The sequence below is a fragment of the Cucurbita maxima genome, unplaced genomic scaffold (assembly GCF_002738345.1).
Source record: "Cucurbita maxima cultivar Rimu unplaced genomic scaffold, Cmax_1.0 Cma_Scf00009, whole genome shotgun sequence".
Taxonomy (NCBI): domain Eukaryota; kingdom Viridiplantae; phylum Streptophyta; class Magnoliopsida; order Cucurbitales; family Cucurbitaceae; genus Cucurbita; species Cucurbita maxima.
The window spans coordinates 2,709,497-2,730,926 of record NW_019272025.1 but is presented as its reverse complement, the minus strand read 5'-3'; the positions used below and the strand labels follow the sequence as shown (position 1 = coordinate 2,730,926).

Genomic DNA, 21,430 nt, shown 5'->3' with positions numbered 1-21,430 from the left:
TAGACGAACACGACTCTTCACTTATAAATCCATGATCATTTCATACATTAGCAGATGTGAGACTTTCATCATCCAACCGAGAAGGGAGGGAGAAGAAACGTTGAGAAAGGTGGATGGAGTGCTGGAGGGCTTTTCTAATCCATTACCAGTAATCACAGCAAACTAATTTACATACACTTTGATCAAAGATGGAACAAAGAGAACAATTATTATACAGATTTTGTAAGAAGAAGATGATGAAGAAGATGAAGAAAAATCAATGAAATCCTCTCGAACCTCTGGACTGATAAAGTTCCAACCTACTCTTAGCTTCTGGCAGCAGACCTTCTATGGTGGGTTCTTCCACTAAGTGCGCCTGTTTCGCAGACCATTCCAGCACTATCAGTACCTCTTCTTGAGCTAGCGTCTCACTATCAGGAACATGTAAAGCTATGTAACACAGCAGAATCAACGAAGGAATTTGAACCATTTGTTCTCCAAAATACACCAACTGGATTAGATGCTTCGTTCCTCCCGCTTCTATGATCGCTTTGCAATGGTTTTCATGTAGGAAGTTGTCCGTACACGCGAATTTGTTCAGTGCAATCACCGCCTCCATTGACACCTCTGCTTCTCGTTCGTCCAGCAGCTTCACCAGCGGCCCGATGATCCTGGTCTCGGTGGCTCTGAACGTCCTAGCCAAGTGTCCAATCGCTTGGATCGACGGCATCAGCAGCTCGCAATTCGCTCTCTCGACGATTTTCAGTAACTGATCCACAACGGCCTTAGCGGCAGGGGAGGTGGGTTTGAACCCAGATCGACGAAGCTCGGCGTTCTGCTCGGCGACGGCGGTGATTTCCATCAATGCCATAGCGGAATAGTACTTGACATCCACGGAACCTGTCTCTAATAGAACTGCAAAGCACAACAGAGCTCTCGACTCTGTTATGTTGCGGCAAATGGTAACATTCCCTTTGCATAGTTGCCATAGAGATCTAGCAGCCATGGCTTTCATTTGGGCCTTGGTAGCAGGGTCCTCGTATTCCCTACCCTTTATGCTAGTCCCTGACAGTGCGGCGTGGTGGTGCGACCGCGTAGTGCTGTGATGATTACCCTTTTGTGGGTTTTGTGATTCATGAGTATTGGACTGACCCTTAACAGGATTCTTCATAAACAATGTGTCGGTAACTACATTATGCATTTGGCTAGGCAATTGATTCCCAGTTGGGTGATTCACTTGTTTATACTCGTCTTCACCATGTTCGGAACCATTAGTATTAGCCATCAACACCGAATGAATCGATTGCTTGGAAGGAATGGTGTAGCGGCTATGTTCTTGGATGGTCTCGAAGGCGAGATGGCTAACCAGAAGCCGAATCACATTGTTTTGAGCGAAATGGTCTTGACATTTGGGATGGTAAGTGGCCATTTCCGAGACAGCCCAAGCCACCACGCATTGAACCTGCATATGCCCATCTTTGAGGATTTTCGCGAAAACAGAGCATATCCCACAATTCACAAGCTGTTCCACGCTCTCCGAGTCTCGACCCAATAACCCAATGGCCCTCGCGGCGTGTTCTTGACCCTCCATTCGCCCTTCCTTAGCCAATTTCAGAAGCGGCACAACGCCGCCTTCTTCAATAATCAATTTCCCGTACCGATCGTTGTCTCGAGCTAAGGATGCCAGAGAAGCGGCAGCGTCGGATCGTTCTTCTAAAGTACCCGTGTGAAGAATCGCGACCTGTTCCCAAATGAGACCCAAAATGGGTTCATTAGAGGCGATAGGAGGAAGGCCGAGGTATTCATCGTCGCGATCCTCGGCGGGGATGGAGACGCGGAGAAGCCAAGAGACATCGCCGATGGAATTTTCGAGCTGGGTGGAGATTTTTTTGAAGGAGGCAGCGTTTATAATGGTGAACATACGTTTCATTATACCATTGGAACGACATTTCATGACGAGGGTGAAGGCCTTGTCGAGAACTTGCTCAGTGTCGTCGATGATGCGACGGGTGGGACGCTCGTAAAGCTCGTTGCTGGCGCGGGCGGCTTGGCGGAGGAGGATGGCGAGTTTTTCGGTTTTGGTTTTGAGTTCGATGCATTCTTGCTTGAAGGTTTGGGCGAAATCGGCGTTTTTGGTCACCTGGTCGGCCAGTTGGATGGGCCTTGCCAGGATCTCCTTGACAATGCCGGCCATGGCCGAAACGGGGGACCGATTGTTCGCCGGAAAATTCCTCTGTTTTTTTCTTTTTTTTTTTGGGGGGGAATTAGAAAAAATTCGACATGACAGTCGGAATGGTGGATTGAGAGGGGACACGTAGGCGAGAGGTGGGCCCCCCCCTAATTTCGGCTCTATTATGTTCTCATTTTTTCTTTTATGTATTTTAATTTGTAAAAATAGAAAACCTTTCTATTTATGGCCCCCAATTTTGAATTGTATTTTATCATTTTTTCTAAAAAAGACAGCCTTTAATATTTTTTTTTCTTTTTTTTCTATTAATTGTAAATATAATCTTAAAATAAATTTTAAAATTTTAAAATATTAATACTCTAAATTATCATTCACCCAAAATCTAAGCCTGTCATCATTTAAAAATAAATAAACCTCCATTCTTCTGTTATTGTGACATTAATTGCAATTTGAGTTTATATTGCTTTAATTTGAAAGAACGTGGCATGGTTGAGGTGTTAAGGATTATTAGTGACTCCCATTGGCTAATTTAGGGAATGATCATGGGTTTACTATCTCCATATCTCTATTGGTATGGAGCCTTTTGGGGAAGCTCAAACCAAAGTCAGGTTTACAGGGGAGGAACACTATCTTCGTATCTCCATTGGTATGCGACCTTTTGGGGAAGCTCAAACCAAAGACATGAGAGCTTATGCTTAAAGTTGGACAATATCATATTATTATGGAAAGTCGTGATTACTAACATGGTATCAGAGTCATGCCATAAACTTAGTCGTGTCTATAGAATCCTCAAATATTGGACAAAGAATTGTGAGTCTCAAAGGTGTAGTCAAAAGTGACTAAAGTGTTGAACAAATGGTGTATTTTGTTTGAGGACTCCCGAGAAAAGAGTCAAGTTTTGATTAAGAGGAGGCTATTCGAGAGCTCCATAAGCCTCAGGGGAGGTTTATAGTGTACTTTGTTCGAGGGGAGCATTGTTGAAAATTGTTGGGAGTGAGTCCTATATTGGCTAACAATCTCAACGCCCAAAATGCACAAAAAAGCCACATGACTCAAGACAATAACATTAATGCACTATACAAAATCTACTCGAACGTGCTATACAATGATATTGGCATTAGAACAATCACTAGCCTAGTGTTGGCTGCCGTACATTGTAGACTTGAAAACTCTTATTGACACCATTCACAAAAGAACGTTTTGTGAGATATCTTCGTTGTTTAATAGCTCACATTATTTACAAGAAGATATCTTCTAGAGTATAATCTTTTTAAGAAACGTAAAACAAACTTTAACAAATTGTCGAGAATGAATTTTTACCATTCAAAGCTAGAAAAGAATTTTAAATTCGGATCACGATTGTGTCGAAAAATTATTCAAGAACAAGAACGTACCTAACTCCCTAAATTGATTATGGAGCGTTTGTGGTGTTGTGAGTTGTCATGAATACTTTTAGTACATTCTCGACTTCGATTCATGAATCTATTAAATTCATTTAGTTCATCTTCCATAGTCGTACATGAATCATCTTGATTTATGTGTAAACGTTAGTGTTGCTTTGATTCATATATGAGAATTTAGTATTGCTATGCTTATATAAAAGTTTGTCTAGCATGTTCTGAGAGTAGGGAAGCTTTCATTTTTAATAATTAATTAATAAATAAATAAAATAGGAGAAATTGAAAATTTAATAAACAAAAAAAAAAAAAACGACGTCGCTCGCTCGCTTGCTCCACCAACTTCAGAATTATTCACAGTAGATAATAATAACAAGAAGAATTAAAAGCATAACTAATTCTGTTCTTGAAATCCGCCCCTGATTTTTACAACTTTTAATTCAATTTCGCTACCAACATTGGTCGGATTCCCAATTCCGCCGCGTGTAGTAACCGGAATACCCCGACACCGGCGTCCCAGACGACAAACCCGAAACCGAAATCACTCGAGCTCTATAAATCTCCCTGTCGTAATCCGCCCTTTTAACCGGATCCGACAATGTCGAATACGCCGCCTGAATCTTAATAAACTCCTCCGTCGAATTCTTCGCCACCACATCCGGATGACAGATCCTCGCCAGTTTCCGGTACGCCGCCTTGATCTCCCAGCTAGAAGCTGTCCTCGGAATCCCAAGCACCTCGTAAAACGACGAATGCCCAATTGACATTTCGACGCCAAAACGCAGCCCCGTCGTTCGATCCGTCATTGTGGAGGTCGCCGACGCGACCACTGCTGGATTCCGCCTCTGAACGGATGGGCGGAGAGGGGAGTGGGTGAAGGAAGTGAACAAGGAGAAAGCCATTGAGATTTTTGTTGAAAGGGGACGATGAAATGGAAGGGGCAGAGGAAGTGGTTTCTTATAGAGTGCGCCGAGGCGGAAAAAGATCAATCGTTTTTTCACGTATGACGATGATATGTATGTGGAAGTCTTATCCATTTGGAGGGCAAAATTGGAAAATAAAAAATTAATCCACAATATTTCAATTTTTATTTTAAATATATATATTTTAAAAAATAAATTGTAGATTAACCTTAAATTTCATTTAATTTAAATATTATCTAAGTTGATTCATGAATTTTAGATAATTTAAAATAAAAAAATAGTATGAAATTTGTACATTTGCCATGAAGATGTGAGTAAGCTCCACGGTGTTTTAAGGATAAGGCATGTGACACAAAATGTTCTTTTTATTATTCGGACAAAAATCTTGTCGAATTACCTCTCATGTTGGATTCTATGTACGAGGATTTTTCTATTAAATTAATTAATTAATTGATATATATATATATATTTGGTATTTTTCTAAAATAATGGTTTAACAAGTTTAAATTTGTATGAGTAATTGACATATATATTATTATTATTATTTAAATTTTAATGCTTTTAAGATTTTTATAAAATAAAACTAATTTTATATGGTTTTTTAAATAGGGATTTCATACGGTTTTCCTCCAAATTTTTTATAAAAATAAAAAGAATGGTTAAATTAACTCATTAATAACCTAACTCTAAATTTTTAAAATTTTTAAATTCGTATATAATATGTTTAAATTTTAAACGGGTTTAATATGTTGGTAAACTTTCAATTTTTTATCACATTAAAAATTCAATTATAGACGTACTTGTCGTTCGATGTCTTATTAAATATAAAATTTAATAATTTAATAAATTTGATCATTTAAAAAATGTTAAAAATATTATATGCACCCCAATAAACTATAAATTATATCATAATCATTCTCAACACGTCCACAATAAATTGTTCCATTTTTTCATTGGGTCTTGATAGAGACCAAAGATTATAGACGAAGAGATCTATTTAACCATTTATTCACACATAACTTTAATTAATTACCAATAATTATACATTTATCACAAACAAACCCACACAAATTAATCACAGATTTATCAATTTAATTAAAAAAAAAAAAAAAAAAAAAAAAAAAAAAAAACCATACCCCAAATTTTTAGGCCATCCCTTCAATTCTTGCACTGGTAAGCCCAACACAAGCATCCACGAAATCTGCATCAATGAAATCCGTCGACAAAACCTGCAATTTATCAGCCACGCCCTTCGCGAAGCTCTGATTAATAAACAACCGAGCAAATTTATGGATCCTCCTCGTCACCGGCTTCACACACACCACTGGATTATCGGCCGTCGGCGTTACCGTATTCTCCACTCTGTAAAAGTACTTCCGGTTCGACACCGGCGCCTGCGCCGCCAAGAACTGCAGATTGCTCTCGAACTTCTTCCATGGCAGATCCGTGTTGATCCAATTGTCCTTCAAATACCCACCGCTCCATAACGGGTCGCCGCGCTTCGGTGCCGGCGATTTCCTCGGCTTCCAAATGCAGATCACTTTCCTCGGCAGCAATTCCTTAATCGTCTTCTCGAACACCCGATCGTCGTTGTGGATTAAATGATCGCCGAGTTGTTCCACCGCGTATTTGTCGAAATCGGGCGGGTCATTGTGCCCGAATTCGGTTCGGATCTCGAGGATAATGATTTCCGATTGTGTTTCGGCGAGGAATTTCTTTACGTCGGCAAAAACGACGTCGACGCTGTAAGTTGAGAGGATTCCATGGCAGACTAACCGATTTTCTTGAATACGGATATCGAAAAGGCGCGTGCCTAACACGAGCTGGTCGTAGATGGAGAGTGATTGGCACTGGGCGAAAGGACGCGTGATGAAGGGAATTCCGATATCGTCGGTAGCAGAATCGTGAGTCCCTGGCCAAACGATTTGGTTCACGCGCGTTCTTTCGGAGCCGAGATTCGCCATCCAGTTTTTTCTATCCTGTGGTCGGTAATCGGACCCTGGAAAATCCTCGCCGGCGCTCTGCCGGAGCTCCACCATAGCTTTCTTCTCCGTGTGAATGGTCTTCCGGCGTTCGATCTGTTTGGATACCTGAGAACCCATTTCCAGATCGACCGCCGAATCCTTCTTCGGAGAGAGTTTTTGGTTTGGAAATTAAATGATAATTTGTTTGATTTTTCAAAGTTTGGTAAAGCTGTTATTGGGGTGTTTTCGTAATTTCCGTTAGTGTTGGGTTAATTTCATAATTATTTATTGGTGGAGACTCATGTCAACCATTGTTTTTTTCAATTTTTGTACAAACCCATTCTGCCCACATTTTCCCCAAAGCTACGTCGTTTTGGAGAAGATGACCATAAAGCTTTTTATTTTATTATTATTTTTTTAAACTATATATATGTATATATATATATATCTTAAATTACAATTTAATTTAATATTATATCTCCCAAGTTAATTAATTTTCAAATCCAAAAGTGACTACATAATCTATAAGATACCATTACAATTTAAATTTTTAAAAATTATATTAATCAAATATTATTAAATTCATTAAGATGTTTTCTGAAAAAACAAACCATGTATTAAAATAAAACGTTTGTGTAAATGTTTGTGGTGAGAGTTCTCTTATTTATAATAATTTACAAAAAGACAGAAATAGAGTATATTACAAATAATAAATAAATACAATATATTTGACAAATATGGTAAGCCTACCACAAATATCTAGATATTTGCCTTATAATGAATGAATGGTCAACTATCCTTTAACAGTTTGGTACGTACAAATATTTCTTAACGCAATAACCATTTTCATAATAATACAATAAAAATAGAAAACAACGCTCGACTTATAATATGAATATGAAATGTTGCAGTGATTATCATAATAGAATAATAATATCATATTTGTCCTTAAGAAATTATACCAACTAAAATGACACTCAAGATCTTACATAGTAGCATTAATTAATATCTATAACAAGTAACATTATTATTATTAGTTATTGGCAAGGATCGAATTTGCAGGTGACGTGGCTATTACCAGAGTTGGCCCGTTTGAAACGAAGGGCCGTGTGGAGGACGGCCCGTTGAGAGCCCAATAAGGCCCAATTTAAGCCTTCCACTACAGACAGTGTAGGGTAGGGGAAATGAACGGAATTGTAGGAATTGAGGAACGCCGTTATGGCTTCTCGTAGAAGGGTCCTATAAGGGTCCCCTCGCCCCTGTAGCCCGTTCCATAGGGTCAGGTCCGTCCCGTACCGGTTCGCCGCCAGCAGTCCAAAAACCACGCCCACTTTTGTGTCTGGGTTCACCGCCCTCCAATAGCATTTGTAATCTGGATTCGTCCAATTTCTACAAATAAAAAATAAAATACAATAACTTAAAATAAATAATTATTCTTTAAAGTTTCCAACCATTCTTGTCACTTACTCATGTTGACAAGCTGATACTTCCAAGAATGGCATCGGCGGCAGCTGAGGAAGCGGCGGAAGTGGCGGCAGTTGAGGAAGCGGTGGCATCTTCAAAGGAGGAGGCAAATTCGGCGGTGGTGGCATAACAACCGGGGCCGGGGCCGGGACCGGATGAACCGATGCGGAACAGAATGACATTGGTTGAGTCGGTTGAGACAGCAACGAATCAACTACATACATTTCCATACTAAACAATCTAAACATTAACCTAAGACTCCTTGGCGGGCTACCAGCACCGCCGCAGTCCGTCGTCGCTCCCTCTCCAGTTCCACCAACCGTCGCATAACAGCCGCTAAGATCCGGCATTCCATCAAATCTCATCGTAAAGCTTCCAAACAAATTCGTAGTCTCCTCCCTCAAATACGTCACTCCCCCATTGCCATCGCCACAGGCCACCATCACTTTAACACCTGCAACGAACAAATTAAGTTAACAGGTTACGATAAATTTAATATTAAAATAATGGGTTACGATAAATTTAATCATACCATTCATCGGGTAATCGAACATGGAAATTTGACCATCCTTGCACTGATCACAAAAGACGGTGCCGGTGACGACGGCGTAGCCATGGGCAGTGGCGGAGAGGAGAGCTGCAGCGAGAAAACAGAGGTGGAGCTTGGAGAGAGAATCCATGGAGGTGAGAGAATTAGAGGATGGGCCAATTGGAAGTGAATTTATGAGAAGGTTGAAGATGACAGATGAAGGGTTAGAAGTCTGACAAAAGTGTCAGATGACAGTTAATGATTCAAATTCAACTCTCAACTGTCCAAATTAATGGGAGGTTGGACAAAATTAAAATATATTATATATTTGGAAATTTTTGTTTCTTTAAATTTGTTAAGATATGATTAATGATTTTTTGAATCAGATTTAGATGTTCCCTCAAACAAGACAAATATTTGATTTTTCCCCATAATAATGTGAGGTCAGTCGACTAGCCGAGCTTATAGGTCGTGTTACTCCTATTAAACGTAGAGTAAATCATATTTGTGTATAGTAAGATAATCTATGATTTACTAGTTTGTTACCAAATCTATGATTTAGAATGTAATCTTCATTATACACATCTATAAATACATGAGGTCGTGACCCTAGGTCAGGTCATTGAGCCATTCAACCTAACAACTCCGAGTTAAAATCTTTGGTAAATTTTTAAAACTAAAATAATGAATTTAACCATGAAATTTGTTTAAAATTTTATTTTTAGTAAAATATATTTTTTATTTTCAAATATTTATACTTAATTTTGCAAAACTATTTTAAATTATTTTTAAGAGTGGTTTGGAAATAAATAATCCGAAAAATAATTATGGGTTTATTTGGTTCAACCAAATATAGTTTTTATATTAGAGGAATATATTTTTTTGGATAAAATAAATTTAAAATAATAAACATTAAATATTTTTAGAAAGTTAATAAAAAAAATAATGAAATTAAAGTAACGTTTATACTTAATTTTTCATGTTTTATAATTTGAAAACATAAAATATTTGATTTAAGTTGTAATTAAAAAATAGCAAATTTATTGTTTGTAATTATTTTACATTTTTCCAAACATATAAAATTATTTACAAATATTTAGTTTTATTATGTCACGTGACACACAAAATGCTCGGTAGCTGGAAGTTGCCAAAACTAAAAACCCTCACATAAATATTAAAAAATCCTTGCTGGATCCTTCTAGATCTCATTTATATTATCAAAATCTTACCAATATATAATTCAATAATTAATTCACTTTATATTTTCTGCATCCTAATTTCAATAATTTAATAGCTTCAATTTTTAAACCATTTAATTCAAGTTAAAAAAAATAAATTATTTAGTTAACTAAAGTTAGTATTAAGATATGTCCATTAAAGTTGTTAGTTTAGAGTCGAGGAGATCTGTATCGAACTAGGTAGAGATTTTTCATTGAAATTTCTGTCCATCCACTAAACTGAACTGGGACCCTACTTGTTAAGGATATGTAGTAATAAATTATAGTTTACCATATATATTATATTTGATAGATATTTTTCTATATCTTTGAATATAACTTCCACGCCATACCTCAATATAGTAAGACACGTAAGTAACTAATTATATATATATATATATATATATATATGGTAAGTAATTATTTTAAATGGGAAGAGTTTGCTTGTAAAATATTATTAAAGGGGAAAATTCTCGGGGAGAACTCAATTCTCGTGAATTCTCGGAAGATGATCCACACCCGATTGTCTAAAAAAGAAACGTAAAATTTTGTAGGTATAAAAATTAGATTAGGAGACACGAGGTAGAAAAACATCCGTGGTGGTAGTAATAGTTGGCAGCTCACCAGTTGTTTCCATCACAGGTGGGATAATCCTGGCAGTAAGGAGCAATTGATGAATAATTCAACAACCAGAAATAAATGAGTCAAGTTTTTTTTTTTTTTTTTTTTTGGTTTTTTTATTTTTTAAAGTTCAATTAATTATTATGGTTTGTTTTGATATTAAGTGTTATTTATTTAAACTTTACATTAAAATTTTAATTATTCATTTTTTTTAAGCTACTTTGAAATAAATTGAATTAATAGTCTAAGCTTAGGCTTTTATTCAAAAATTTTAAAATATGTCTACTGGTTGGTGAGAGATTTTCACACCATATAAAAAATGTTTCGATCCTCTGTATAATCGACATGGGATCTCACATTAAAATTCAAGAGTTAAAATAAAAATTTTAAAAGTTTGAAGGATGAATTTTAAATGGTTAAAATCTATTTTTTTTTAAAGATAATTAATTAATATTTGATTAAAAAGTGTTTTTCATTTAAGAAAGGGTGTAGTAAATTTGCTTTTGTTTTTGGTTCTTAGGTCTAATATTATTTATTGATATTAGAGAGGATATTTATGCCTTCATTAAAAGGCTATATTGATCAAGTTGGCACCAACCTTAACTATTTATCACCTTTAAAATAAGCCCTAATTTAATTAGTCACTAAAATAGACTAAAATAGACCGAAATGAACTATATCTTGAAATGTCTTTTACAATAATGTTTCGTATCTTATCTTTATAAATCGATCAATTTCTTCGACTTTCTCTCACGTCAAACTACTATTTCAAAATCTCTATTAAAGTCGATAGAAGAATCCTCATGGTTTATTTGAAAACCTCTCCATTAAAGTCAGACAAATTTTTTTTTATGATGGTTTAGTCTTGTCGTTGCCTCAATCTCTAGTATGTTTTAATAGCCTACAATTGAATGGATTTAGGCACAAATATAGACTTAAAAAATCTTGGTTGATTCAATTCTGCCTTGTGGGCAAGGTAGTTGATCGCAATTTCAGGGTTATTGGGATTGATGCTTTCCGAGTTGTTGATGGTTCGATATTCACTGTATCACCAGGGACCAATCCACAGTCCCCTCTTTTGATTCAATTCAATCAACATGAATTTTGAGATTTGTTTCTCTTAATCGAGTTCATAGACTTTAATCAAGTCGTTATTCGTTAAAGAGATTCGTTTAATTTTCTCATCCCACCGAAACAATATAAAATATGAGGTGTAAGGACACAAGTGCTTGGATAATGGATAGGATTGTATACAAAATTTTAGATTAGTCGGGTTGATGACTGACTTAAGCAACCAAAGTAGTACTTTACAATTCAATCTAACCCAATCCTCTATTTTCGAGTTGGGTTATTGGGTTATTTTTTTAATTATTAAAAAAAATCATACTTATCTACCATCAAATATTTTCAGGTTGTTTGGATTGACCCAATCGAGAAAATGTCAACTCTTTTACTAATCCAAATTTTTCAAAATTTCAACGATTCAATCCCAACCCAATCCAACTTGTACGGGTAGTATGGATTAATCACATGGATTAATCGCGCATTCTTTCAAACCAAAGGATTCAAATGAATATTTTATTAATTACATTAATTTAGCCCAAGAGATTATCATAATAATGAAAGTGATGAGAAATTGTGAAAAGAAGAACACAGAACAGATTCCAGTAAACACGAACAGTACACAGTTGAACAGTATTTGCGAGGAACATGATGATTGAGGGAAGGGTACAAATGAATCCATAAAAGCCCTAAAAATAAGCAAAAAGCTACCTTCTTCAACCTACCAAAATTGCATAGCACAACTCACAGAAACAAAACTTTAGGGTTTTGGGAAGGGAATAACTCACAAAGAACAAATGGAGGAGGAGGAGGAGGAGGAAGAACACATGAACAGTTCAAGAACTTTGAATAATGAATATCATACCATATCATATCAGCAAACTCAATTATTTCAACTGCATAGAAAGAATACCCTCTTCAATTTTCCCCACCAGCTCCATCTTCAACCACCTCAGCACTGCAACACCCAATCAAGTCACTGAATCAAACATCCTCCTCTAGACCACATTTAAGCTAAACTGGCTAAGACTTCTACAAGTTACTTCTAGTTCAAGATCAAGTAAGTCTAAGAAATGGAAAAAACGAGCATCCTTGGAAAGCAAGTCACATGAACAGTTCATTATTTTTTTCTCTATTCTGATTCAAAAGATAACAAAAGCCACCAAAAACTATCATTTACACTGGATTCAACTTCCCACAGGTGTCTTTCAAACCATACTTACCACGAGAGAAAAAAGAACCGTCTTTGTGAGATCCCGCATCGGTTAGAGAGGGAATGACGAAGCATTCCGTATAAGAGTTAAAATCTCTCCCTAGTAGACGTATTTTAAAACCTTTCCCAAGAAAGTCCAAAGACGACAATATCTGCTAGCGGTGGGCTTGGGGTGTTCCAAATGGTATCAAAACTAGTCCACGAGGACGTTAGGCCTCCAAAGGGATAGATGGTTGGATCCCACATCGGTTGGAGAGGGGAATGAAGCATTCCTTGTAAGGGTGTGGAAACCTTTCCCTAACATACATGTTTTAAAAGCTTTGAGGGAAAGCCTGAAAAGGAAATACCGAGGACAATATCTGCTAGTGGACTTGGGCTGCTTAGTTTGCCTAAAGTACCTCTAACTCTACATGAATCCTAGAAGAAAGCAGCAAATAAAGCAATAATCTGACCAAAGGACAACCTAGAGCACATATAAAGCACTACAAGCCACAAACAAATACAAGGGAACAATTAGAATCAAATGTACCAATTACTTAGCCATCAAAAGCAGCAAAAGAGTTTTGGAGTATAATACAAACCTTTGGGGACGAGACTGCACAGACTCTGGCTTCCTCCAACTCCTTCCTGGCCCTGACCGATCATCAGGAGACCTACCACTTCGAGCTCCAAACCCTTTTCTCTCAAACGAAGCCCCACTAAATCTCTCGGCCCTCTCCACCGTATCCTTGATCTTTGTTGATTCCAGCTGCTCATCAATCTTCTTCCAGTCCTGCCCCTTTTCAGCCAATACCTGTTCCCTTGGTCTTGCATTCCCGAAAGGATTGGAACCCTTTGGCTTCACTGCAGCCACAGAAGCCTCCTGATTCTCATTGTTCAAAGGGATGGAACGAGGCTGCAGATTAAGCCTCGGCCTCTCACCAATTCCACCTCTAACCCCTTCAGATTTTTTGCCCCAATTATCCGAATCAGCCCCACCACCATTCTCACCAAATCCACCCCTCGCCCCTTCAAATTTTCTGCCCCAATTATCAGAATGAGCCCCACCACCGTTCTCCCCAATTCTACCTTTAGGCCCTTCAGATTTTCTGCCCCAATTGTCCGAATCGGCGCCACCGCCGTTCGAGGGAAAACCTCCTCTTCGCTCTCTCTCAAAACCGCCACCTATACCGCCTGATCTCCGGCCCTCAGAAGGTGTAAAGCTCTTATTTGACACCCAACTATCCGATTCGTCAGCTTTCGACGACTGCGAATCGAAAAAACCTCCTCCTCCTCCTCCTCCTCTCTCTCTCCTCTCAAACCCATTACCCATTATAGGCTTCTTCCCGGCTCCCCAATCATCGATCTCATCAGCCCTAGAGGGCAACGATTCCCTATTGGATTCATCAAAAACCCTAGAACCCCGTCGAGAATTCGGCGAGTCTTCACCATTAGAATACCGATTCCCCCTGTCATACAAACTATTCTGACCCCAACTCTTGAACCCTCCTCCGAGCCGATTGCGGTCCAACTCCTCCTCTGTTCTCTGACGCGGACCCGTCGGAAGCATCATTAGATCTTCGGCCGTAAGACCCCTTGGCTCATTGGATCGACCCGACGGCTTTGAATCACCATAGGCCTGAAACTCCGACAAGGGAATGGACTGACCTTTCTTTTTCTTCGGCTTAGTGGCGGCCGCGGCGGCGAGGGATGGAAAGTCAGCGCTGGGCTCCGATTCCTGGCGCGACTGGTCCTTGAGAAGCTCCTCCTCATGCTCCTCCGCATCCAAAGCCCACGCTCCGGGCTTTCCCCACGGTGACAAAGTTGCCGCCATGCCTGAGATTCTTCTTCTTCGCTGCGGTTTCTTGTGAATGGGTTGCGTTCGTTGGCAGCGAAAATAAGCGGCAACAAACGCCTCTCCTCCCTTTTATATCCAAATTTTAGGCACCCCAAAGAGTTACCATCCGACGGCTGAGATTTGTCCTCCCAATCTGTTTCGGAATAGTATCAAGTGACGTGTACGACTTTCTCTCTATTAATCCAATCTTTTATTTCCACCAATTAATCTATCTATTTATTTGTTATTATTTCGTTTTTTAAATTTAGAGATTTGTTATTTATATTAGTACGTAAATCCAATCCATCCATTTTTGTAAAATAATTTTAGTTCTCATTCCTTCCTTTTTGTTAATATGTTTTAATTCATCGATATCACATAACTACCAATACCAAATGATGATGTTAATATATTTTAATTTATTGATATCACAGAACTATCAAATGATAGCGATGGTTCGCTAACTTTTTCTAGTACCTAAAAAGTATTGAGACGTAAAACTCAAGGGCAAATCATTAAAAAAACCAATGTTTGAAGTATATTAATTGGCCTATGCAACGTTAGAGCAATACCTGAAACCCATCTAAAATTTCATGCATTTGAAGTTCTTGAAAATGTGAGACAAACATATGAATGCATTTTCCGCGAGAAACGTTAGAGTATTCTCTATATCTCTGAGAACATAGAAAGAAGTTTTAGTTATGTGTGCTCTAAAGAACCATACATACATCCTCGACCATTAAAGTTATAAATACTCAGTAAGTGGCCTTATATATATTTATAGAAATACCTAGCCTATAGTAGGGCCACTTATCTCCGTACATACATGATTGGATAAATCGACCAACATCATTGAGCTTACATCCTACATGCAACAAAACAAAACATTCTTGCTGCAATTGCCTTAGATTCTTTCTATGCACGATGTCCAACAAGTATGCATCTTTGGTGGTGTCATCCAAATGTAGAACTTTACTTCCTTTGGTAGTGTGATTGATGGCCTTCCAATCCATTTGTTGTTTATGTCCAAGTGTGTGAGAGATTTTGTGATGAAGTTGCCACCGCTGCTCAATCTCCATGACCGCAACTCACTGAATTGGGATAGAACCAAACTTTCATCAAGAAAGAATTGAAGAATATGATACAATGGCATTAAAAATAAAAAAAAATAAAAAAAACTTCTCTCCATATTACCACTAACCGGACTAACTCTCAGGAATTTGCCAAACGTTCTCTGCACACCTCTTTCTCCTCTTGATCATTGATCATTAGCTCTCTCTTTTATTAGTAACACAGTTTAATCATATCAAAAGCTAGCTCAATCCCCACTTCCACCTTCGTGTCTATCACCTCAAGTACACCATCACCTCTTTTAATGATTTGAACTACAGATAAGTCCTCCAAAGATTTGAGGGGTACACCTATGAAGGAAGACCAAAGCATACATTTTCAAACCTATGACACCATAATCTTACTACAATCATGGCTAGTTTGAAGGCTATTTCTAGCCCATTACATTCTTTTTGCGAGTCTCTTTGCTTTGTCAGACCTTAGGCGGGGCTCGACCTATAATCAAACGTCTCTTAACTTCCATCATATGTTGTCTTGGACATGCACCCAAACTCATCGCTCAACATCGACTACACCTAAAGCAAGTGTTTCCTACTTATGCTTGCAACTTTGCCATCGTAACGCAGATCGACATATCATGCATTTCAACTCTTTCATGACTCTATCCAACTTATCCATTTGGTAACTCAATACTCACGAGAAGCTTATGAGAAAGTAACCCAATTTGGCCCTCGTCCCTTCTGTATATTGTTTGTTTTATAAGGAAAGAGAATCTGTTACTGTTACTCCATAATTTCCACAAACACAATCTTTTACATACATAAGGTGATCCTTCATTTTGAAATCATTTAACATACCAAGTTACATACCTAAATGCGTGGGATAACTAGCTTTCTCAAGGCTTTAAAGGCTGGAGTTTGAAAGAAACTACTAAGATCCAGTAGAATTGTGTAACCAAAGCTCTCCTTATGGTACATTTGAAAGAAGAAAATATAAGAATCTTGAAAGATAAATTGTCTCCCCTCAACTTTTTGTGACAATACTTCTTTTCTTCATTTTTTTCATTTCAATCATAGGAAATACTTCTTTCTCATTGTGGGGCATTTATGGTTCTTTCTCATCAAGGTGTTGGATTGCTTAAGCCATCATTTTATAAGTTTGTTTGAATTTCAAAAGGTTTTCTAGGAATAAGCCTTATTTCATATAACATTCACTCTAGTTTTAGAAGCATCGATGATTCCCTTTCGTTGAACATTCACTCTGTTTTTTTAATTTTACTTTGGGTATCAAGACAGCATTAGTTAAAGATTTTTGGGGTCTCTAAGCAGCCAACCTCCCAAGATTGTTGGTTTTCATTATTGTGCTTGAGGAAGAAGATTGTAATCATTTCTAAGTTCCTAATTTTGTATTTTCTTACTTTAGCATTCACTCATGTTGGCAGTTTGTATCTCTTGAACATTTATTTCTAAACATTATCAGCCTCCATCAGATTCTAAACACTAAGTAGATAGTTTATAATACAAGCTCACTTAAGATCTCAACAATTTTGAAGCTCCAACAATAAAGAAGAACATTTCGAAACATTATCAGCCTCCATCAGATTCTTCTACGGATTCCAGTTCTTAAATTTAATGATAAAGTTACCGAAACGACAATGCATAACATTTGGTAACTCTCTACACGTGTATGATATTTCATCAAACGTTCATCCCAAATCTAAAGCCCAGTGACGCCTATTGACTACTTTTAAGCTCTCATCTGAAACTGAAAGGCAAATTCTCCCTCAAACACATTCTAATCAGAGCGATCCAGAAAGATAATACAACAGAAAAAGTAATGATATCGAAAAAAAAACCTTTCATCGTGGAAGGAATCGAGAACTTCATATTGAACATTAGGGCAAAAAACCGGCCAACTTCAATTCCTCGAACTCCGCAGAAAATGTAGCAATTCACCATAGCATTCCAGCCAAGGATTCAGAATGACAGATTTGCATGGTAAGAGAGTTCTGCTAGCGATTTCAAGGTCAATAAGAACTGGGAGATATTTTAAATGTTAGTATTTATATTTTCAATAAATCTTAAAAATAATTTTTACCTGGTTGATTTTCCACTCGGAAAAATATATATTAATCTATATCAATAATTTATGTTTATTTTGTTATTATTTTTTAAATGATTATTTTGATTTTTAATGATTCATTTTAAAAATAAATAAAGAATATCAAAAGAGTACTAAGAATATCAAACGATGACTCCAAAGGAGTGGATTGTGAGGTCTCACATCGTTGAAACCCTCTTTGTAGCAGACGTGTTTAAAAATTGTGAGGCTAACGACTATATGTAATGGACAAAAGCAGACAATATATATTAGGGATGGGCTTAGGGCCCAAAAAAAGTGGATTGTGAGGTCCCATATCGGTTGGAGGGGGAAACGGAAGAACGAAACATTTTTTATAAAGGTGTAAAAATCTCTCCTAAACGTGTTTTAAAACCGTAAAACTGGCGACAATACGTAACGGGTCAAAAACTACTGGTGGGCTTGTGCCGCTACATAAATAAATAAAGGTAAGCCTCAAACAAAAAATTAAAAAGAAAGTAGGGAAGAATTGAGATGCCTGAGATAAACAACCACAACAAACAAAAACATAAAAGTGCAATTTTTGTAAACGAAAAATTGTTCATGGGCATTTACAGAATCACGATCTCAATCGTGAAACAACAGCCATGAACAATCCACACAGATCTTAACTTCAAATATAAAAACAAAATAAAAAAACTGTTCAATCCTGCTTCTATCTGTTCCTTCTGATTCGATTCGATTCGATTGTTATGCCAGAAATCGAAGCTTTTATTAGCAGCAGCTGAAAGTTACTAAACTTCCACTGCACATTACCATGTTCATTGCTTATTATGAAAAGCAAGACTGAGAAGCAGAGGGTGGATTTTAGGGTGGGAACATGGGAGCCGGAGGGAAGTGAGGGATAGGTGGCCATGGCTTCTTGAAAAATGGATGATGGGGCATCTCTGGAATGGGAGGCAGATGCTTGAACAAGGGATGTTTTGGCTTCAAAAATGGATTGGGCGGTGGGAGTGGGTTCACATATATTGGAACCGGTGGTGGAAGGGGTTTTTCATAGACAGGAACCGGTGGCGGAAGGGGTTTTTCATAGACAGGAACCGGTGGCGGAAGGGGTTTTTCATAGACAGGAACCGGTGGCGGAAGGGGTTTTTCATAGACAGGAACAGGTGGTGGAAGGGTTTTTTCATAGACAGGAACCGGTGGCGGAAGAGGCTTTTCATAAATAGGGACGGGCGGTGGAAGAGGGTTTTTGTAGATAGGGACAGGTGGTGGTGGAAGAGGGTTCTTGTATACCGGCACTGGTGGAGGCTTAGGTTTATGGTAAATGGGAACCGGTGGTGGAAGAGGGTTCTTGTATACCGGCACTGGTGGAGGCTTAGGTTTATGGTAAATGGGAACCGGGGGTGGATGTGGCTTTCTGTATACTGGCACCGGTGGAGGTTTAGGTTTCTTGTAAATGGGAACCGGTGGTGGATGTGGCTTCTTGTATACCGGCACTGGTGGGGGTTTAGGTTTATGGTAAATGGGAACCGGCGGAGGAAGAGGTTTTGGTTTATGGTAAATGGGAACCGGTGGAGGGTTTGGTTTATGGTAAATGGGAACCGGTGGAGGGTTTGGTTTATGGTAAATGGGAACCGGTGGAGGCTTAGGTTTATGGTAAATGGGAACCGGTGGAGGCTTAGGTTTATGGTAAATGGGAACCGGTGGTGGAAGAGGTTTTGGTTTATGGTAAATGGGAACCGGTGGTGGAAGAGGTTTTGGTTTATGGTAAATGGGAACCGGTGGAGGCTTTGGTTTATGGTAAATGGGAACCGGTGGTGGAAGAGGTTTTGGTTTATGGTAAATGGGAACCGGTGGAGGTTTTGGTTTATGGTAAATGGGAACCGGTGGAGGCTTTGGTTTATGGTAAATGGGAACCGGTGGAGGCTTTGGTTTATGGTAAATGGGAACCGGTGGAGGCTTAGGTTTATGGTAAATGGGAACCGGTGGTGGAAGTGGTTTTTCATAGACCGGTGTCGGTGGAGGAAATGGCTTTACATAAACCGGAGCAGGTGGTGGAAGAGGCTTTTCATAAACCGGTGCCGGTGGAGGAAGAGGCTTGACATAAACAGGAACAACCGGTGGAAAAGGTTTTCCATAGACCGGAACCGGTGGAGGAAGAGGGTTTACATAAACCGGAATAGACGGCGGAGTCGGCTTTTCATAGATAGGCACGGGAGGAAACGCTTTAGGAGGCAATGGAGGGAAGAAATGGTGGTGAAACTTAGGTGCAAGAGGGAGTGGCAAAGGAAAGTGATTAGGGTGCTTGTGGAAGGGCCAAAAGAAAGCCGATCCACAGGTCGCTGATGAAAACATGAGCTCACCAGACAGCCCAAAGGTGTGCTTCCCAGCTGATTTGGGCACCACAGCCACCTTGGGGCGCTGGAGGCCATCATGGGCAGGGCGGCAAGGGGCGGCTGATGCACTATAAACCTGCGCATAGCATTCTTCCTTCAGCATTCCATCTTCCACAATGGCATTAGGCAGCAACACACTGAACTTTCCTTCTTCATTCACCTCTCCAATTCCTCTTGTTTTGAACTGCTCATCACTTGATTTACAATCTATGGCTACTTTGAGTCCTACAAAGTGATCAACGACAACGACGACAACAACAACGTTTAAGCGTTTTTAATACCAAATTAAAGACTAAAACAGAAAACGACACGTACCCGACAAGGCATGGTTAGTTTTTATGTTCCTCTCGTGGCAATCGGTACATTTGCTTATGCCAATGACCTCGACGGCATAGCACGACGTTGCAGCAAAAACGAAGGATATCAAGAAGAAGCATAACAAGGGTGTCCTCCCAAAGAGAGGAGGATTCCTCATAGTGAAAGGACAATTCAAAATCCAACCCGAAACCAACTCTCTCTGAGACAGAGTAGAAGCTATGAGGTTCGAGGGGAATGTAGGAAGAAACGAAAGAGATGAAGCTCGTTATATAGAAGGAAACAAGTGAGCGAAAAGGCGAGTTTTGAGACGTTGTTAAGGGCATGTCACATGAGGTAGGAGGGGCCCTTAAAAGAAAAGGAATGGCTTTGCAATGCATGAGAAAGTTTGGGCATAACAGCCAGGGAACAACTCAACTGCCATTGTGTTTCATTTAATGAGTAATCAAAATGGTCTCTGCTTCCATACCTTTCTAAATCTATAACTTACCTCATCACATTAATAAGTTTACTCTCAATGGTAACTGTTTGAACAGCCAATGGAAACTCTCAATGCCAAGTTCACCAGCAAAGTAAAGTTCCATGAATCCCATGAAGGGACTGTCATTCTTTACACAAAAATAAAACTAAGTTTATGCTTTTTTGTACCAAATTTTCGAGAGTAGTTTTAACTCATTTTCGTCTCGTTTGATAATAGTTTTGATTTTTAGTTTTTTTAAAAAAAAAACTTAAAGTTCGTTTCTTTCAAAATGAGGTGTACATGAATAAACCGAAGACTGCATCTGAATGAGAATAATCCTGAGAATAGAATAACTAAGAAAACTTTAAAAGAACTGAAAGTTATTACCTATACTAACAAGTGTACATTTCTTTTTGAAGCTCAATCGTAGAACCTCCAAGGTTAAGCATGTTTTGTTTGGAGTAATCTATGTTTTAGGTGACCTCGTGGAAATTTTCTTATGATGTATATAAGTGAGGACAAAACATGCTAGATAGACTTTTGTGTTGTCTACGGGGATAGTCTTCACTCTTAGAACCGAGGATTAAGTAAATATTAATTATAAAAAAAAATAACTTATTTTAAAAGAAGACACGTAATAATATTTGTTTTAGTGAATTATATATATATATATATATATATATATATATATATATATATATATATATATATATATATATATATATATATATAT

General features: G+C 38.2%; 6 protein-coding genes and 1 long non-coding RNA gene across 8 annotated transcripts; all 7 read right to left on the bottom strand.

Annotated features, from left to right (window-relative positions):
• Nucleotides 1–100: 100 nt before the first annotated feature.
• On the bottom strand, nucleotides 101–2,303 carry LOC111483766. The gene has a single exon (XM_023130071.1). The coding sequence runs from the start codon at nucleotides 2,171–2,173 to the stop codon at nucleotides 257–259; it is 1,917 nt and encodes a 638-aa protein (XP_022985839.1). The 5' UTR covers nucleotides 2,174–2,303; the 3' UTR covers nucleotides 101–256.
• Nucleotides 2,304–3,938: 1,635 nt separating this feature from the next.
• On the bottom strand, nucleotides 3,939–4,497 carry LOC111483702 (chaperone protein dnaJ 11, chloroplastic-like). Its single transcript, XM_023129968.1, has one exon. The coding sequence runs from the start codon at nucleotides 4,464–4,466 to the stop codon at nucleotides 4,014–4,016; it is 453 nt and encodes a 150-aa protein (XP_022985736.1). The 5' UTR covers nucleotides 4,467–4,497; the 3' UTR covers nucleotides 3,939–4,013.
• A 974-nt stretch (nucleotides 4,498–5,471) lies between these two features.
• Nucleotides 5,472–6,708, bottom strand: LOC111483700 (PI-PLC X-box domain-containing protein DDB_G0293730-like). The gene has a single exon (XM_023129966.1). The coding sequence runs from the start codon at nucleotides 6,587–6,589 to the stop codon at nucleotides 5,633–5,635; it is 957 nt and encodes a 318-aa protein (XP_022985734.1). The 5' UTR covers nucleotides 6,590–6,708; the 3' UTR covers nucleotides 5,472–5,632.
• Nucleotides 6,709–7,411: 703 nt separating this feature from the next.
• LOC111483701 lies at nucleotides 7,412–8,649 on the bottom strand. The gene is made up of 3 exons (XM_023129967.1): nucleotides 8,448–8,649; nucleotides 7,919–8,369; nucleotides 7,412–7,840 (listed from the first exon to the last, which is right to left on the bottom strand). The coding sequence occupies exons 1-3, from the start codon at nucleotides 8,593–8,595 to the stop codon at nucleotides 7,489–7,491; spliced, it is 951 nt and encodes a 316-aa protein (XP_022985735.1). The 5' UTR covers nucleotides 8,596–8,649; the 3' UTR covers nucleotides 7,412–7,488.
• Nucleotides 8,650–11,918: 3,269 nt separating this feature from the next.
• LOC111483699 (eukaryotic translation initiation factor 4B3-like) lies at nucleotides 11,919–14,507 on the bottom strand. The gene is made up of 2 exons (XM_023129964.1): nucleotides 13,139–14,507; nucleotides 11,919–12,302 (listed from the first exon to the last, which is right to left on the bottom strand). Exons 1-2 carry the CDS (start codon nucleotides 14,368–14,370, stop codon nucleotides 12,263–12,265), a joined length of 1,272 nt encoding a protein of 423 aa, XP_022985732.1. The 5' UTR covers nucleotides 14,371–14,507; the 3' UTR covers nucleotides 11,919–12,262.
• A 618-nt stretch (nucleotides 14,508–15,125) lies between these two features.
• On the bottom strand, nucleotides 15,126–17,482 carry LOC111484370. The gene is made up of 2 exons (XR_002718498.1): nucleotides 17,300–17,482; nucleotides 15,126–15,464 (listed from the first exon to the last, which is right to left on the bottom strand). It is a non-coding gene; the product is annotated as an uncharacterized LOC111484370 (long non-coding RNA).
• A 596-nt stretch (nucleotides 17,483–18,078) lies between these two features.
• On the bottom strand, nucleotides 18,079–20,524 carry LOC111483969 (proline-rich protein 4-like). 2 transcript variants are annotated; one of them, XM_023130360.1, is made up of 3 exons: nucleotides 20,238–20,523; nucleotides 19,682–20,147; nucleotides 18,079–19,651 (listed from the first exon to the last, which is right to left on the bottom strand). In XM_023130360.1, the coding sequence occupies exons 1-3, from the start codon at nucleotides 20,395–20,397 to the stop codon at nucleotides 18,391–18,393; spliced, it is 1,887 nt and encodes a 628-aa protein (XP_022986128.1). In that variant the 5' UTR covers nucleotides 20,398–20,523; the 3' UTR covers nucleotides 18,079–18,390. The 2 variants fall into 2 exon arrangements, with proteins under 2 accessions (XP_022986128.1, XP_022986127.1); XM_023130359.1 differs by having other exon boundaries at nucleotides 18,079–20,147; nucleotides 20,238–20,524.
• Between the last annotated feature and the right edge of the window lie 906 nt (nucleotides 20,525–21,430).